Source organism: Dermacentor albipictus, chromosome 2 (genome assembly GCF_038994185.2).
Source record: "Dermacentor albipictus isolate Rhodes 1998 colony chromosome 2, USDA_Dalb.pri_finalv2, whole genome shotgun sequence".
NCBI lineage: Eukaryota > Metazoa > Arthropoda > Arachnida > Ixodida > Ixodidae > Dermacentor > Dermacentor albipictus.
The window spans coordinates 88,122,342-88,141,882 of NC_091822.1; the positions used below are offsets into that span (position 1 = coordinate 88,122,342).

The 19,541-nt window shown below is 48.2% G+C and overlaps 1 protein-coding gene across 1 annotated transcript in view; it reads right to left on the reverse strand.

The window, feature by feature from the left end:
* Positions 1-905: 905 nt before the first annotated feature.
* LOC135900946 (mucin-2-like) overlaps positions 906-19,541 on the reverse strand; it is a 39,557-nt gene continuing 20,921 nt past the window's right edge. Inside the window, exon 2 of the mRNA XM_065430573.1 lies at positions 906-11,091. Within this exon, the coding sequence (XP_065286645.1) occupies positions 1,909-11,091 (9,183 nt within the window). The 3' untranslated portion in view covers positions 906-1,908. The remainder of the gene's footprint in view (positions 11,092-19,541) is intronic.

A 19,541-nucleotide genomic window follows, 5' to 3' on the forward strand; every position in this document is an offset into this window, starting at 1 on the left:
GTGTGTGTGTGTATGTGCGTGTGACAAGAGAAATGTAACCCGCCGTGGTTTCTCAGTGGCTATGGTGTTAGGCTGCTGAGCACGAGGTCGCGGGATCGAATCCCGGCAACGGCGGCCGCACTTGGATGGGGGTGAAATGCGAAAACCCCGTGTACTTAGATTTAGGTGAACGTTAAAGAACCCCAGGTGGTCAAAATTTCCGGAGTCCTCCACTACGGCGTGCCTCATAATCAGAAAGTAGTTTTTCCACGTAAAAGCCCTTAATTTAATTATTTTAGGACAAATGTAGAGTCACCGTCGTTTAGTAGCGCTGGAATTTTGCAGGCACAAACACACGCACAGACATGTATGTATGTATGTATGTATGTATGTATGTATGTATGTATGTATGTATGTATGTATGTATGTATGTATGTATGTATGTATGTATGTATGTATGTATGTATGTATGTATGTATGTATGTATGTATGTATGTATGTATGTATGTATGTATTTATGCGTGTGTTTGTGCCTGCATAGTTCCAGCTCTACCAAAGGACGGCGGCTCTACATTTGCATGTCTTCTATAAGGCCTTCGAGAAACGTTATTTTCATGTCGTAGGGGAATTTTGTACCGAATATATCAATTTTGAATATACGTTTCCAGTTTCGCAGCAGTTTAAGCTCCTTGTGTTTGTGGCAGCCGCATGCATATAATGTCTGAACAAGTCTAATTTCCTTATTGGGGAATTGGTATATTTGCGGTGACTCTTGCGTACGGTAACACACAGCGTCGCATAAGGACAAAACATTTTCAGTGCGCAAGTGCTCTAGCACTGTGAAATTGATAGAAACATCTGCGAAGTGCTTGCGCAACTTTTTATGGTAAACCAGACGCTACGGTTGCAAAAAAATTGAAGTCACATGGGTGTTCAAAACAACTTTATTTTGTAACATAAATCACAACCATACGTTACGCAACGTTGACTGCATTCACACATAATTAACACTCTCGCGCTCAAGAACATCCACTGTGCACAAAACAAAAAAATGCGCGACAAACTCATTACCGGACACGTTGATTGTGACAAGACGATTGCTACAAAAAAAATGAAACAAGAAAACAGCGGCACAAAAATAAAGACTTCTTGCAATCGCAGCTTAAACAATCGCAGCTTGAACAATTGCCACTGTGCCGAAACACTACGTATGTGCCTGTTTCTAAAACCAACAACATGACGCTGGCTTTATCTTTAGTATAGTGTGTTCCCGAGTCACACGGCAGATATAGCATCTTTCCCTGGTCTTTGTTTCGACATCCTAGAAATTTCGTGTATTCTAAATAGTCTTGTAAAACAATGAATGAAATACGGCTAGGAATCTTACTTATGCTAGTTTTTTTTGTTAGAAGTAATAGTACTCTAATTTCTTGTTCGGCTTTATTGCCGCCTCTATTGCGCAGTGGCCGCAAGAGCGGCCACTGCGCTTCAGGCGTTTTGGCATCTTTCACGTGGAAAACGGGGGTTATTTTTCTGCCTGAAGACGTAAGTAAAGACGGTCGCAAAGTCATATCGCCTCAACATCACTTTTGCTAACCGCACACATCCATTGACATGGAGCTGTGCAGTTGGGTCTCTTCGCTATTGTGTGCTCCATTCCGTCGGAGTTTATTTTATCACTTACGTGTAACGGGCCTCCTAAAAGGCACAGTAGCCAGTCATGCATACACTGACCAACGGGCAGGCACCCTCTCATCCAATGCTCCACGCCCGAGAGGAACGCTTGTTGGAATTGGTCGCGTTTGCTGCTGAATATTTCAGGACATCTTTCACTTGTATACTCAACATTTGATCGGAGCTCTTTTCGTACAGAACATTGTTCTCAGAAGAGCGTTTAAATACGTTTTACCTAGGACCGTTAACACGTGTCTAGCCTAAGCTTGAGGTCAGTGGCTGCCGGAGCTGGTTTACGGTGCCTGTCAGTCTAGGCGAGCTTTGAGCCAGCTGCCGCGAAGATGCCGCCACATATACAGGTTGCTGATAGCCATAGAACGGCCTTCTTTCGATCAGTGTCACGGGTGGCCTAGCGTACACTATCGGTGCGAAGCCCTGTGCGTTTCCTGTCGGTGCGACAGCGGGTTGTAAACTGGGGTTTCCCCTGGACGCGTAAACTGGCTGCGACGTCCCGAGAGCGTTGGTGCCCGAGGTTCTTACAGCCTGCGGTACCGCGTACACGGTTTGGAACTGCTGTGGAGGGTACTGCCTGATGTGGCCTATGACCCCGGCGGCACTAGGGTAGTAGTTTGCTGGAGCCGACGGCTGTGGGGCGGCAGCATAGAAGACCGGCAGTTGCAATCCGAGTGTGGGCTGTTGGGCTCTTGAGTAAGGTTGCTGCGCAGGAATTTGCTGCAAGTAGGCACGCTGTGGTTGGTGGGCCTGCGGGCTTCCTTGTGGCACGTACGAAGTTACTTGCACGACCTGCTGTTGCGGGGATTGCACGAGACCCTGCGGAAGGTGAACGTTCGCAGTTGGCTTGACCTGCACGGGGGTGCTGTCAACCACAGAAGCGGGGGAGGGCTGCGCAACGGTAACCGGACCATTCAATTGTTGTCGAAGTGCACCGGGCGCGCTTACTGCTCTTACGACGGCACCCTGAGCGCCGTTTTGGGCAACCTGACTGACGCTGGAATGCGTTGGTTTTTCAACAGACGTGACCTTTAGAACCTGGCCATCGGGCGTGGTTGGTACGTATGAAGTAGCAGTGAGGCCTGGCCTTCCTGGAAGAGAAGCTGATGCGACAGGTACGTACGTGCTGACTTTGTACACGCCTTGAGTTCCTTGCTGGGCAGCTGGTTGGCTAACAGGCACAATAGATTTCGGCTGGTAAGGTATAGGTCCCGTTGCTGGGCTTAGTATTATTTGCCTAACTACACCCTGCTTCTCAGTGGGAGGAGCATAGTTCGGGGAAAATGAAGGTCTTCTTGCTGCTGCGATTGGAGCAGATACTGCCGCCTTCTGTGATTTGACGCGAGTTGGCCGTGATGTTTGTGGAATCTGAAGAAGTGCTTCAGAAGCGGCGCTCGGCTTCCTAGGAACTGCGGCTGCTCGAGTAGGCTGCGCTGTCTTCTGTACGGGCAGAACAATGTCAGCCGGAATCAATTGCTTCAAGTTCAATGTCTTGCCTATATCAGGGAAAGGACCATTCTCTTGCACGACTTGATCATGTCGAATGCTCAAAAAGAAGGGCGAGATTGGTAGCGGAGGTTGCTTCGAACCATTTTTATTCGCGGGAACTGGAGGAGAAAAGTATATCCGTGTGTGGGCTTGGCCTATGTGTGCCCTCTGACCTTGTTGCCCTTGAGGAAGGCTGAATGGCCTGGGCTGCTGAGTGGTTGGCAAAGTTTCTGAGGGATTGCTAGCTCGAGGCGGAACCTTGGCGGTGGACGCTCGTTGAACAGCCAGTGCGCTAAGCGGTGCTTTTGGCGCAACGAAGCCCTGGACTTGCGCTTCAGTGGGATAACCTGCAGCAGGAGCTAAACCAGCTCCCGGTTTGTTTTGACGTATAGGTTGCCGCACACCAGAAAGACCTGCGTCTCTGAATGGAATCCGTTGAGCTTGCTGCACAGGCGTGAATGTCTGCTGCTGGCTCTTTATAGCTGGGACCTGCGGACGTTTTAGCGCTGCCTGCTTTGGAAGAGCTGGCTGTACATTTTGTAGCACACGGGCTCCGGACTGAGGAAAACCTGAAGAGGCTGCGGCGTTATTGGCAGAATTGCGCTGCCCTTCTGGGAAATAAGCAACCTGCAATCCTAAGGGCTGTACATATGCGGATATTGCCTGTTGGCCTTGTGATACATTTGGTTGTCGTTTTGGTTGACTTGGATTTGGTCTAATTGGTGTGCCATCACTATACGTGGGTGGATTGGGTCTTGGAACGGTGCTAGATGTAGTACCTTGATGGGTTTGTCCACTAGGCCCACGCGAACCTTGGACAGTTAACGTCTGTACCTTGCCGTCAGCGGTCTCTCTGTGCTCTGTTGGCACAGGTGGCAGTTGTACAGTATGGAGTTGATACTTGCTCAGCTCTAGGCCTAAGGAGTGCAGGTAACTTGCTGGCTTCCGAGATTGCGAACCTGAAGCTTGTTTCTGGCTTTCAGGGACAATAAACGGACGGACTTGGAGACCGAGAGGTTCCAAGAAAGCAGGCTGTGGAACGTATGAAGTCGGTACGCGAGGTCGGCTAGTTGATGAAATAGGAAACTTGGTAGTAGGGGCCGGTGGGCGAGCTTGCTGTATGATACTTGCTCCAGCGCTTGGTGGAACGCTTCCATTGCTTGGCTGCTTCGTCAATGTTCCTAGTGGTCGAGTCTTCGAAGCACCATCCGAATAGACAGTTGATAAATAATTTTGGGGTGGATCAAAAACAGATGGCGGAGGCCTTGGTCTTGTTTCATTTGGTACGGCATTGCCTCGTTGTAGTGGGATAGGAAAACCACTCCCTGTCGTTTCCGACGCAGGTTCACCGACGTATGCTGACTGAGGCCTAAGTGTGCTATATGGGGCTCGACTTGTCGGAGTGCTAGACGAGACCGCGGTGTTCTGCTGTTGAGCTATGTTCACTCTCGTGCCAGGCAGATAGTCAGTGCCTGGAGTGTTCGGGACCACTGCTGCTGGGTTAATTTGCGCCAACCGATCCGGTTTTCCGGTTTGTCCATATACAGCCGCCTGTGGTTGCCTTGGGTTGTTCGGAATAAGAAAACTTGGAGGAACGTCTAGCTCTGGCCTTTTCGTCGTAGAGAATGGAGCAACTTGTGAAATTCTAGATGTGTCAGATGGCGGTCGTCCTTGTAGTGGACCTCCAGCACCATAATCTTCAGATAATACTGTAGTTTGAGGAGCCTTTGTCGTCTCAGATGCGCCTTTCTGTGCCGGCGTATTACTTTGGTCTTGTCCGGGCCCTCCGACCAAAAACACGGCCACTGGGTTAGCCGGCTGTTTTGGAAGAGGCGGGTAAGATGGCTGCTTTGTCGTTGTCGAATGTGTCTCCTGTACAGGCTTCGGTGTTGTAGTGGTTGTAATTCGGGATATGTCGAATGCGGGAGTCGATGGCAAGGCTTCGTTTGCCGTTGCTGCACTGGTAGGTTCGCCTGCTGGGCTCTTCGCCACTGTATTTTCAGGTTCTTTTGCAGGTTCCCGTGTCGGCAAGCTCGTTGTGGGATGCTGTAGATGGTAACGGTTAGGGCTGAATGTACCATCAGTACCAAACTCTTCACTGACTCCTCTTTCGAAATCGCTTTGTGTTGCACCTGACGTGCTTGGCCCAGTGTATGCGGCTTGTGTAACAGCCTTTTGTGAATCATTTGCGATTTCCCCAGCTGTGACTAGCACGTCTTGAACTCTTTCACTGACTACTTTCTGAACTTCCGCTGGCAGGCCATCTGTCACACTGGACTCGGTATATTCAACATGACTCATTCCTCTTCCAATATCGCTCGGAGTTTCAGATGTAGCACTGGCACCAACGCTCAATTTCGAGCCGTACGGAGTTGTAGGTTCCAACGTTGAAAATGAAGGACTGTTTGGACCCAAAGAGATTCCAGGTGCCACTCTATCTTCATTGTCAATAACCACAGGAGCCCCATTGTTGCGACTTACTGGGCCATCAGTTCTGGCATCAGGAGTTTCAGGAACTTCACTTGTTCCCTTGGTGACACCACCGCGAACGTTTACGTCATGCTCATTCTGCAGTAGCTGCTCGTCGAAGGATTCGGTCTGCGCTGGGACAGTATCAGAATGCGCAGATGCTTGTTGGTTAGGTGCAGCTGTGTTTGGCACATCTGGCTCATCGTTTAAAGGTTCGTCGTACTCCACAGTGGAAACGGCATTTCTGTCAGCCGATTCTGTCGAAGGCAGCGTCACTTCGGCAACAAGAGGCGACTTCGTACGATAAGTGGTAGAAGCCGGAGAAACATCTGTAATGTAAGCCTCGTGTGCTGTCTCGTAGGCCGCTTCCTTATCTACAGAAACTCTAGTCATGACAAAAGTTGGGGTAGTGTATGTGTACCGAACATCATTGTATTCTGTACCAGGCGGTCGCGTGACGGGCCGCGTCTTAGGCCTTTTTGTCCTACGAGGTTTCGCGGGGCGATTGGGGTTTATATCTGTGGGTACTGGTTCTGAATCTCCGAAAGCTTGCTGCGTAGTCGGCACAGGTCTGCGCGTGCCCTGCGGCACACGAGTACCTATACGTGCTCCAAATTGCACATTTGCGGAGTGTCCAGGATTGGTCTCTTCAAAGTAATCAGTTGCCACTGTCGTAGTGCCCTGTGGGGGAGGTGTCGTCGTGGTTCGGCGCTTGCCACCTCTACTGCCAGGCTTCCGTCGCCTGCCCGTATGTCTTCCGGGAACTTTGCCACTGGTCGTGACATGGCCATCACCAGTTACGGGTCTCCGGTAGTGGGGTCGTCTTAAAGGTGTGTTCGGCATTTCAGTGACTGGTAAGCCTGCATGTTCCTCTTCGTCAGCAGGACGATTATTTGCACTGCTTAGGACTGGGTGGGAGATTGGTGTCTGAGTACTTGTTGGTTGGGCCTGGCTCCTTTCGCTGCTAACCCGATCCAATGGACGTAACCTTCTCTGTGCAACTGTAGTGGAGAAGCTGGATGGCCGTGCTGGAAATAGTGGTCTTTTGGGATGACCCAATTGCGTAATGTGCGGTCTTCTTGGTAAATGTACAGTCGGCAGTGTAGGTGTGGCTACAGTTGTGTCAGGCGAAGATGCGCGTTCCGTTGTGCTTGAAACTTCCATGGTGCCTTCAGTGGCGGTCTGCATTGTGGCCACATCAGGATTTTCAGTCGTAGTTGGTCGAGGAGTTGTCGAGCTTGAGGGCGCGGGCGTGCTCGCTGGTGTGGTTTCCTGTCTCACATCCACGTGTGTAGAAGTCGATGGCTTTTCCGTCGTCAGGCTCTCTACAGCAGGCGTGCTATTTTGCAAAGCTAGCGCCTCGGTGGGTTTAGCGCTTGGCGCATGTGACGGCGCCTCAGTGTAAGTGACTTCTTGAGGAGTGTCTGTGCTTGTGCTGACTTTTTCGAGCAGCAAACCTTTGCTTACAGAAACCAAGGACATTTCAACGGAGGAACTTTCATTCTGTGGCACATTTTCAATTGACGCCTGTTGTGCGACTTCACTAGAGTTGATTACGACATTTAAAAGAACCCCTTCAGGCGCTGCACCAAGTACAAATTTGGTTTCATTAAGAGATTGTGCTGGAACGTCATCTTTTTCAGCGGGAACAACTGGCGTTTCTGTAGAAACGGACAGTACGTCAGGTGCGTGTTCCTTGGGAGGCTGTTCTGCAAATACGCCTGAGCCACTGACAAATAATGTTGGTTCGGTAACTGGGTTTTCTACCAACGGCGTACTTGTTTCATTGTGTGCGACAACAGTGTTTGAACTTGCAGGAGTTGATGTCAGTTCAGCGGGTGCTCCATGAGGGATGGCTGCCTCAGTGCTAACCGTGATATCACTTCTAATTTGGTCAACAGTGAAGATGGCACCAGTTGCCAGCTCAGGTGGTGTGGTGACAGTTTGTGCGGCTTCTATGCGTGGCGGCATAGTCTGCGACGCGTTGTCTTGCTTTAGAACGCGTTCGACAACTTCACCTTTATTAAGTTGTTGGCTGCTTTCCTGCTCATTGTCAGCTGACGTGCTAGCGCTTGTTGAAGGCGGTCCTTTTAGCTTAGGCGCAAGTGCTGGCTGTGAGGCAATCTGAATTTCTTTTACTGTAGCGTATCCAAGGGCTGGAAGCGTGGCTGTCGAATGTCCCACTGGAGAAATGCTTACGCTTGAAATGGGAAGCGGTGTGTGCTTAACGGATGACAACAGGACGTTGTTTTCACTCTGAGATGAAACGCTAGCTGACTTGGACGACTCATTCGAACCCATCATCTGGCTGACGACAGTCGCAATACTTTCCTCCGTGGGTTTGTCTACGTTACTCGAAATGGGCTCAGGTGCATCTACACCTCCTAATTCTCTATCATTGTATTCGCTAGTCATTGTTCTTGCAGAAGGAGGGGTGACCTCTGACGCTGATGTCACTGAAGACAATTTTGCTTCATTGTTTCCGGGTATTGACGCCATGACTTTGTCCCCCGTCGTCAGTGGTGTTGAGCTTGTGCTAGTTTCGTTGTCATCAGTAACTGCCAGCTTTATTTCAACGGAATATCCGGTTCCAAAACCTAGGGACATCTGCTGCGACTGACTTTCGCTGCCATTACCCATGGAGTTCCCTTGGCTTGGTACTGAGTCATTGGTAGCATTCTTCTCAGTTGGTTCATTAGAAGGCGCGTTGTTTTGTTCTGTACGGTTCTCCTTCGATACATTTGCTGTCGCACCACTCGATAGAACTTCTTTTTGAGGAGGTGAAATGTGCTCGTCAGCAGCAGGACCAGTAGCTCCAACGGCCGTCGTTTCAAGAGCAGCACCGAAAAGTACAGGCTCCCCATGTGGACTTTTGGCCGCACTTGACCCAGCATCACCATCCTTGCAATCATCTTTTGTTTTGGTGGATGCACTGTTGTCAATAGAATACAGCCTTGTTTCATTTTGCAGAGGTTTCAGAGCAACGCTACCAGCATCTGATTCTGTAGATACTTGATTGGGTGTCTCCTCATCGGTTGGTGTCTCCGAGGAGGTAGCTATGCCACTGACATCAATAGGTGCGTCCGGGTTTCCGCCTTCAACGACAACAGCTGTCGTGCTGTCAGTGATGGTCGTGGAAGGCTTGGGGCGAGGTGGCGTACTGCTCTCATTCTTGGCGGATGTCATAACAATCCCGCTCACGTCAATCGGAGTTTGAGCGTCCGTAATATTGATGCTTATCCCTTGAAATCCCGGTTTAGTGCTTATGCCCGTCGGCTTTTCTAAATCATTAACCGACAACTTCTTTTCACTCGGCATGCTCGCTGAGTCTGTGCCGGCGAAGAACGACGTTGATGAATTGCCCTCAGCAGTGTGCGTTTTTTGTGCGTCATCAACAGTTTTTTGCTCGGCGCCTTCAATGGTTCCATCGAGAGGCAAAGCCATTTGGTACGTCCCTACGTCCGTGGAATTTTTGCCAGGTTCTTGTGATACAACCTCCTCACCGGTCATCTTCGTCGACACATTTTGTGCTGTTTCGTTATTTAAGGATCCCAAGGAGAGAGTTCCATTTTGTTGTTTACTGGCTTGCGGCAGTCCCATAGCGGGTGTTTCTGCCACAAATGCAGCCGTGTCAGATGGGAAAGAACCATGGCTTGCAATATTGCCCAGGGAATAAAACACTCCCACTCCATCTGGACTGCCGTAGTCAGAGATGACGCTTTCCGGCACAGCATGTTCGCTAAAGTCTCCCGTGCCTGACAGTGGCACGTTTCCTTGTCCTGCTTCTGACGCCGCGCCACGATCCACTAGTACCACACTGCCACCTTGATAAGAATATTCTGTTGCGGGATCATAAGTGCCAGGCCCTTTCTGATTAATCGCAGGTGGCACGTTCACTTGTTCGTTCACGGTGGTGTGTATAGAAGTGTCTGTAGAAATACCAGCATTTTCCCTTCCGGACTCACTTCCACTCACAGTATCTGACTGCGTGCTCGGTTGTTCTGATGTGCCATTTTTCCCAGCACGCAGCTTTAGGATAGCGATTATCTCTGCTTCTGCGGCTTCACGGCTGACACCATTCACCACTCGATGTTGCAGCCCTGGAACGTTTGAGTCAACTTCTAGAGACGAAACTGTGGGGGTAAGCTCCTGTTGTTCCCGAGGATCCTGTTGTTCCGAACTGAGAATCGAAGCGGTAGATATTGGCATACTAGCTGGCGCCTGTGTGCCCGGGCTCAGTTTTTCTGTTAGCTGCGAGGTCTCAACGTCTTCGGTGCGAGCGGAAAAAACAGCAGCGTTATCTTGGGATGGGGTCAAGGTAGCTGCGGTGGACGGCACATAAGTTTGCTCATTCTTGGCATTGGTAAGCTGAGAACTTTGGGAAACCTTCGTAACTGCATCGGCTCCTTGTTCACCGATAGAAAGTCTTGGTTCAGCATCAGGACTTGATGTTTCGTTTATTGCAGTCCTCACTGTTGTAGGTTCGGGGGTGGCGTCATGAATGTTATCCTTTTTGGTGGCATCACCAGCTTGCGCATGCTCTTCGTCGTCCTCGTAATCTTCTTCATCGTCCTCGTAGTCTTCATCATCCTCATCGGAAACATGCTCAGGTAGATCTGGTGCGCCCTTCGAAGGCGCTGGCTGTTGATCTGACGTCTCAGATGCCGTGTTTCCGGCAAAAGCACCAATTTCCGAATGCATAACGGGTGCATCGTCGCCGGTGCTTGAAAGTACTTCCGCATCTTTTTTTGTAGTTTTGTCCTTGCAGTCTTTCGAGTCTTCACTCTTTGCTGTTATAATCTCACTCAAATTTTTGTCTTGTTCAGACGCGCCGTCTTTGGTGGACTTGTTGGAGGTGGTGCCTTCAGCAGCAGCCTGCACGCCAACGGCACTACCTCCTACGAGTGTTGCACTTGCCCGTGGGACGCTGGGACCGAAGTCTGGCTCCGACAGAAGGGCTTTATAGTTGCTTTGCAGCTCCGGCTCCTTGCGGTAGCTGCCCCCGTAAGTGGGAGTCCACGCTGGGCCATCGTCGGACACGGATGGCTTGCCGTCGAAGCCTGCGCCAAGCAGCGGGCTCTTTGTACCCGAGGAGCCCGTGACGAGTTCGTCACCATCTTCAGAGACAGCGTCGTCGTCTCCTAGTCGGCGCTTCTGGTTTATCACGCCTCCGAAGTGGTTGATGAGACTGGCCACAGCATCGTCGGAGGTGCTTTCACTGGAAGCAGGATCCACTGACGCAGCTACCTCGGGCCCAGAAGGAGCGGACAGCCTCCTACGGCCACCGAAGTTGGACAAGGTCTTGAACAGGACACCCTGGCGCCTGCCGGCGGCACCATTGCTGACTCTTTGGGCCTCCAGGAACAGCGCGGGTCGTCGGAGCTCCCTGCGACCTATCAGGCTGCTCGGCTCGATGTCACCGAGAGACGCGGCGAGGGAGACACCCAGAAGAGGGACAAGCAGCCACACCTGAAATAAATGCGAAAGATTTATTAACTTTAGATTTTTAATTTGCTCGTGCATGAAAGCTGAGGCAACAAGAAAGCGCTGGATAGATTAAGGCTGATATGAAAATCTTGTGCTATACTTGTCAATGTGTCTAGGGTCTAAGTAGTAACTGAAAATTCTGACTGGAGTTCCTTTTTTTTGAGCAACACAATTTACCTGCAGAAAAACACCTTATGCGAGAGAGTTTCATTTTGTAGATAGAATTATAAAAAATGACTGACCCTATTTTGCAACCGCCAGAGTTCTTCAGGTGCTTTGTCGTGTTTACTATGACGAAGGACTCCACAAGAAACTGTTTAACGCTTGTGAAGCTTGTAACGCTTGTAACACTTGTAACACTTGTAATGCTTGTAACGTTTGTAGCGCTTGCAATGCCTTGTGAAGTTAAGATGGTAAAAGAAGTTGATAAATGGTACCAGCCAACTCCAAAATATAATTTCTAAATTGATATGATGGCGCATATGCTAATAAAGTTACAAGTTCAAAGTCTAGATTGGTATTTGTAGTGCCCATGGGAGCACAGTGCTGTTTATTGCAACGCAAGCCTAACAACATAAAGATACGGTCAGACCACTACTAAGTTACCTCTGCGTATGTCAACTCCACCAAAAAGGCAAGCTAGTAGTTACCGCCCGTGAAAGCTATCCATAGTAGAATGAAGTGCGGCATTACAAGCCTTGCTACAACCTAGCTCTTCCTTAGCAATCAAGCTTTCTCAGTGAGATGTGGTTAGCCTGTCCGAGACAGTCTTGCACGTGCTTCAGTATGTGCTGGTGTGCCTTTAAATTTGTTGCTATAATCGCGGCAATGATCCCAAGCGTAGCTATGTGAGCGAGATGGAGCTATAGAAGGTTGGTCTAACGAACTTGACGTATCAGTGGGCCCTAAAGCGTAAAACTATTCCAATATGTTTTATTGCAATCTCCTGATGTCAAATTTGTGTAACCGCGGACGCAATCATCGGGCGGTCACCCGCAGGTTGTCTGAACAAACCAATCAAATGCTCCCTTCGTTCATAGGAGGTCACTTTTGTTTGCTTGAGGAACGAATAACATCCCTACACTGAGCGGTTTGTCTTATCTAATTGGCTCACAATAGGTGAGAGCATGTTCAAGTGGAGAGGGATTCGATGGGGCCGAGCCACTGCACTGAATATCGATAACCGGATGAAGAGGGGGAGCCGCGTCTGCGATTGGTGCGCTTTCTCTTACATAGATTGCGGTGGCTCTCGACAATCGCGGCGGCATGCAACGGTAGCTTAAGAATGGCACTAAAACGGATCTTCAGGAGAGAAGAGTTGGCAGAAAGAGGTCGTAAACGTGCCGAGAGTTCTCGAAAATGTTACACGGCCACGCAAAAGTTTTTATTACACGTAAATAAACCCATCCTCTCTGGCAGGGGCGAGTAGCCAGTGCCGGAGCGATCGGCGGCAGCCATGTTTTATTCCTTTCGGAATGGGGTAGCCTGCGGTAATTCAGAAGAAAATTCAGTTTTTTTTTCAGCATATTATTGCACCTTTAACGCGTCGCGTCACTTCGACGCGTTGAGTTTTTGCGGCTTTTTGACGTCGGGTGAGAGGCAGGTGAGATGGGTGCAGCACGAAAACTTTTGGCCAATAGCCGAGGGCTAATGACAAAAAGGCATCGAATCAGAAATAAATATCTTTGATTTGTTCGGTCAAATTATGCATAATCAGTATATACACGTCATATCAGATGGGGAGCTATCGCTGTTTTCATGATGTCGCATGAGAGACAGGTGAAGTGGGGGTGCCCCAAAAAGTTTTTGACCAATCGCGGTTGCCTGATTGCACAATTGTAATAGAAAAGTTTTGAATAGTTTTACGTTATAGCGCCCACTGTCTCTTCCTTTCGTCCTCGTTTTCGTCCACGATGTACGCCGAATTAATAGAATGTCCGGCGCATCTACTCTGTCTTCTCCACCAGCACTTCCCATCCTGGTTGCTCTGTGACGCCGGAAAATTGACAAGAGGATTATTATTTTGTTACAGGCAGTTGGGGCGAAGGTTAGTACCAAGTGTGACATCGACAATAGTTCGCTGTAAAGCACTGGTGTGCAACATGCCTGCGCTACGCGAAGGCCTACGAGGGACAATCCAGTTCGCTAATGAATTAGAAGAGGGTTTTGAGGGAATTGCAAAATCGTCTTGAAAATAGTTCGCTCTGCACTTGAGCCACATTTTTTGACGAGGCACAGATAACGATTATCAACAACGTCGTTAGCCTAATTAGGGCCGCTGGAAGAAGAAGGCTTCTCTTAGCGATATGCAGTCATCCGGCCCTGTCTTGCGTAGCCTGCATGCTTGCTAACTTCTTAACGTCATTACGACACGCAACCTCCTACCGCCCTCAACGGCATGTCCTTTTCCTTGGCACTGACCCTTCTTAGTATATATCAGAATGCATGCTTCTATATAAACAGTAGTTAGGATACTGGTAACCAAATTATCATTCAGTTCATTTCGAAGTACTAATTGCATGTATATTGCAGTTCATATCGAAATGATTCTAATTGCTTGATTGCGAATGAAACCAAGCGGTGCGGATTTTACAAGGTCGTGTGCGTGTATTATTATCTGTTTTAAACACTACTCGGATGTTCTCAGTCTGTGAAAGCCTTCGAGATCGACTTACTCATTATCTAGCGTTTCAAGTTTGGCGGCTTGTTCAGGCTATCCTGTGGAAGGACTCATAATTTTCAATAACTGCATAATTAGGTCATTCCCATTGATTGGTCTTCTCTACACGTATGTGCTCAAAATCAATTCAGCAGCGGTGACTGTAATTTTGGCGTCTCTTTGGGTAATCAGCGAAAGAAATGAGCTGTCCTGCTGCGCATGCAAGCAATAGTGCTTTTACACGCAGGTGTGCTATTGCTGCTTTGTAAAAGAAATGTTAATCAATACCGCACGTAAAATATTGGCCTTACAAATCTAACCTCCAGCTCCGCGGCTAAATGAATAGTTCTAATTATCTGCCGCTTAAATTTCACATTTATCTTCGGAATCTCCATCATATGTTTAAAGCTGGAATTATTCCAATGATTATAATTTTGTTTTCTTTAAAATGATATAGGTAAGCTGCTATTCAGGACTAGAGCTTGCCTCAGTAATTCAGAATGTTGTGCTTTTTTTTGAAGTTGGCATCACTGAATAAATCCTTTCACGACGTAACAAGTGCGGAGAAGGTCAGGAAAAGCGCTGGTCTTCAACCAATTTGCTTGAGTGTAAGCAACTGATAGGCTGGAGAGGGGGAGCGCCCATGTTCGCGGATGCAGGTATTATCGGGGCCGGGGCATGTTTAAACTTATTGCAAAAATTGCCTTGCGCACATTTATTCAAAATCACACATGGTATAATGAAGTATAAAAGCGAGAAATCGAGAACAAAACGTCAGAAAGCTGGTATTAACAAAGAAGCTGAAACATTTGTGAGCACGCCATGCATCACAGTGTAAAATAGAGCTGGACCGAGTTTTGGGCACGTCTTGAACATTCACCGTCGATGTGCCTTTTTGCTTTACCACATGATCTTAATATCATTAATTGAATCGGCGGAAACCAGCGTTTATGAGGTTCTATGCATTCCTTTCACTTTCTTTACCGACCCCTGGTATTCAGCAATAATGTTCGAGAGTGCCGGACATGGGTGTTCAAATCCCTGTTAGTTGTCCGGCTGGTTGTTTCCATCTCATGATCGAGGATCGCTCTGACAGTTTAGCAGTCCTGAGCACTCGAACTCATGACTCATAGTTTTCAGAAACCCTTGCAAAATTATTGAGCATTGCTCTAATTTTGCTCGAAGTAATTCTGAAACATACACTGAGACATTGCAGGTTAAGTTTCTCAGTTATTGCTGGTAAGTACATTCTAACCTTGCCGAACTGTAGAAATTTATTTCGAAACATAATATTGCTGAGATACTATCAGTTCATCCTTACAAGTAATATCTCACGGCGAACCCATAGGGCGAACCGCATCTACTGAATAGTCATGGAGATACCGTGCCTCCTTTTCAGTCATTCTGGATAGACATGTAAGTAATCAAAATAGGTATTCACTATATGAAAGTTGGAAACGTTTTTCTTTCGTAACCTTCGACGAATCTGAAGACGCAACGCGTTGGTACACCACTGACTATTTGCTGCCCTAGAATGCATTTTCCTGCAAATAGGCATAAGCTTCGCAGACCTTGACTCTGAGCACAGAGCGTTTTTATTATTCGTCTAGCAGTAGAAAAGGAAAATATTTTTGAGCAAATACAAACGAATGAACGAGCCAGTCATATTATTTCTCGTTCACCAGCCGCTATTCGTAAGAAAGGCTGCGCTTTTCACTCGCCTGCCATTTCGAGCTGCTTTCCCTCTTCTGTTGCTCCAACTATATCCCAGTATCAGCGCAGTAATTGCGCACCGGAGCAATACGTTTCTGGAGTAGACACCGCAGCCAGTTCACTTTCGTACCACGCGCTACGCATTACATGATCTTTCGTCGAAGGCATCTGGCGTCTGCGGCAACAAGGCTGTGCATGCTTCGCACCAGTTCGCCACTGTCATTACGCGGCTCCGTGACTGAGACCGAAGGTCTCGACTCAGTGCGTAGGCATCAAAGTGGCCGTTCCAATTCCTTCCATAAAGAGGCAGCAGTAAGCCCGATTTCGGCCTTTTAAAGTCTTAATCGCTTCTTGTGCGTGCGCCCATATCCGCCCCGCCGCATGTCGGCCAAGTGCGCTGCGGTTTCCTTCATCTTTCTCACGCCGTTGCAGCGACTCGTCGTGAAAGCGCCGCGCGCCAGCCAGCGCGTACGCGTAGTGGGGCATGCTGCACGTGGCGACCTTGCCTCGCTCGTGACTTTGCCGGGCAAGTCGACCGAGCGGCGCATCAATTACGTTTTGCCAGAAGCGTGCAGCGAGCGCCAGCCTGTGTCCATTCCCCGCCCACGACAGATCGGCAACAACTCCCACCACCTTTTGGGCGCTTCGATAGCCCTTTCATCTCTGCCAATAAGACACGCAGTATCTTCAGGGTTAACTGATTGTTTGGTATAGGCACATGGGTACCGGAACGAGTGAGGCAGGGGGAGGACGACGGGTGGTTGCCTTGACTGCTTTTGTGTTGGAACAATACTACGCCCCGGTATGTTTGTTCCGCTCATCCAACCCGCGTGACCCCTTGAGCAGGATCTTTCAGGGACGGTCATGAAGCTGGCTAGAAGTAGCAAGTTGTTTTCCCTTGACATCGCAAGTTGGGGTTGCACATTCGGATAAGGATGCTGATCCAGTGTGGATGGTGTTACTTTTGAGCGCCAGCATTGCAGGTGTATCGGCACAAGAAAAGAAAATAGAAGTTGGAGAATCTCTCTTTCGTGCCTATAAATTTTACTCAGTATTGTGGAATTTTCCAAGAGCCTTTAGTAAAAACTACGTCAAAGGTGTGAAAGTTTCACTTTCTCCATTTACTGCGTGAAGCTTCTATTTAGTTCCTACCAGTGTACATAAATATACGGGCTGGTCCAGTGAAAACTGGAATGGTGTAGGATGTAATTTTGTTCTTATTTCTCGACTTTAACATATGAAAAAGTACATATCTAGGCTAACGCATCAAAACGTGACATGCCTCTGCAAAGAAACAAAAAGATATGTGTGCTTGGCTTTTTTTCCAATAAACCCAATTACATGGGCATTTAATTTTATCACCAATGCGACTTTTTCATCAGAATAATGTCAATCAAACACTTGCCGACTTTCTGACCTCGAGCACCAATTACCAAATCATGCGGGCACCGTAGGCAACGTGACCGTTTGCCTTATGGGGAAGAAATTATTTCTAGCCAATCGCAACTATGGTGCAACTATGGGCTGTCCAGAGGGCCCACGATGCGGCGGTCGGGCAAGGCCTGACTGTCCCAACGTGGGAGCGGCCCGCAGCGCGCTGAGTCGCGTACCTCAGGACCTTATTAAAGTTTCGCATCCATCCATCCATCCATCCATCCATAGCCAATCGCGGTCCTTTCCGGCTTCTCTATATGTTTTTTTTTCGTATGGCGCGCGTAATTTAGTAGCAACTTTGCTTTTCCAGGCTCAGTGTTTGTAGACAGTGTTTGTACAGAATGCAAATTCTCACTGGAAACACCTGGACCGCAATAGTAAAGGCCCCATAACTTCTTCAAGGTGAAACTACATGCAAGTCAAGCGCCGAACTTTGGTCAGTAAGTATACTGTACTCGCCAGAGATGTCATCTGGACTTTACTGACGAAACGTAGCTTTATATATGCAGGATCGTTCACACTACCGAAAACACGTGGCACGTATTGAAATATCGCCGCTAGTTTTCATTAGTACCAGGTACGGCTTCGATATTTATTCGGATTTATGGCAAGATAGGAAAGGGGCAAGACATATTAGCGCAGATATCTTTCACTAGGAACTTGGTTTGAAGGGCTGCCATGCCAAATTTAAGCTGCGGTGAGCACCGGAATACCAATGAGATATAAGTGCGAAGTACTCTGCTAATGCGATATGCAACTCTCGACGTATGCCATTAACGTGGCTAGAGAATAAAACATATGTGAAAGAAGTTTCAGCGCTTGCATTACGCCTCTCCATGTTCTTGAAAAGTAACACTTGGGATCGGCCTTAGCCTAAACATTTGCAAACGCGCATGGCGCAGGCTTCTTATATGACGTACATTAGAGTTTGAAGGGCACCTAAAGTTTCGAAAGCCAGCCACTTGATTCGAGGAAAGCAAACAAAAAATCGAGTGATAGATGCAACATTTGTGAAGAGTGTCCGGATCTTAATATACACCTCAGTATAAAACGTCCTCGAGGGAGTATTGCTACAATGGGCATGTATCTTTGTTCGCTTTGAAGTTGTGTATAATATGTTCCATCGATACCATGGTGCAAGAGTTGTCGAAAGAAGACCTCGTGGTTTTGGCCAAGGTGCAAAAAGGGCTTCTTTGAGTGCGCGACGTTAACTTCTAGCCGATGGTAGTGTGTATTTAGATCTCGTCGTAGTCGATAAAAATGAGAAGTTGGACTCCAGTTTCAAAACAAGCCATCAATCTGTATTCTTATTTTGACTTCATTTGTATTTTCTTCATCCCATTTTCCACGGCCTTTCTCTCCCCCTCCCCCCTTTAAATACGTAGCATGTAGGCGAATACGCACACGCCAGAAAACCTCTCTGATTACAAATAACAAGGTCGTACTCTCACAAATGCACACCGTTGATGCTTCTTTAGCAAAAACGATTGAAAACACGTACGCGCAGACACGCACATGCAGTGTGAATATGTTGCTCAAAGATAAATATCATTGCTACAGAAAATTGTCTCAGGGACTCAAATAACCAGAAAGGTATCTATTCAAGCGAACCTTGTATTGCCTCACAACTGTCGGCGTCGGTGTTGCCATACGAAAAAACTCAAGCCACGAGAAAAGTTGCGTGTTGGGTTGCACGACCACCACGCTAACCAATTCAGCCACTGTCGGTTCATCATACGCGTCCTTTAAAGCGGGCTTTTATATGCATGAAGATGTAGACCAAGCATGAGGCACGAGTCAGTCACAGGCATCCCCTCCCTATGGAGGAGGGAAAGGGTGTCATCGTCTGTTCGCTCGCCTTGCGCCCGCTCTTTCCCGCCAGTTGAGGCTCGGCAGTCAGATAGCGAGTCCGTGTTTGGCTCGTTCAGCCGAAGAGTAGGCTGCGTAGAAGGAATGGCAGCGGGAGCGGGCCACGTGTTTTGTGTTCGGTTGAAGAGCAGGCGGCGTATCATGAACGCCACCATGAATCGCTTGAAAAAGGGCTCGTCGTCGACGAGCCGATCTCGCCGTGAGGGAGCGCGAAGCTGAAGCGTTACAATGAAAAGGCGCGGATGTCGAGCTTCGCTTGCACCCCTGTTCCCGGTAGGGGAGGGGCTATCATTTTTTTTTGTCTGGAGACCTTTGTAGCAGTAAACTTTGGCGAACTTACGCACTGCTTGTGCTCTTTTATGGCTGTTATTTTTTCAGTAGCTGCGCTCTCCAAATGCAGTGAAATAACAACTAGGACTGACAATGATTTGCTACAAAAAGAAATTTTCTTACAGGCTTAGGCATGGAAGAGGCTTGAGATTCCCGCTCGATAAGTGTCCTAGCGTATTCTCCTGGACGAGAATTGTACTCCTGTTTATTGAAGTGGTCCGATAAACTAAAAAATTCATATCAGCTACCCGCCCAATCTTGCTTAAAATACATGAACAGAAACACAGCCCAGTAACCTTAGTAGCAATTACTGCGATTAGGTAGATGCCTCATTTACTCTTCATTATTATATATTGGAGCTTCAGCTGTTACGGGTTCATTCTAATAATAGCCGTTTTGGTTGGTCGTAGCGGCCACCACCGCTGGT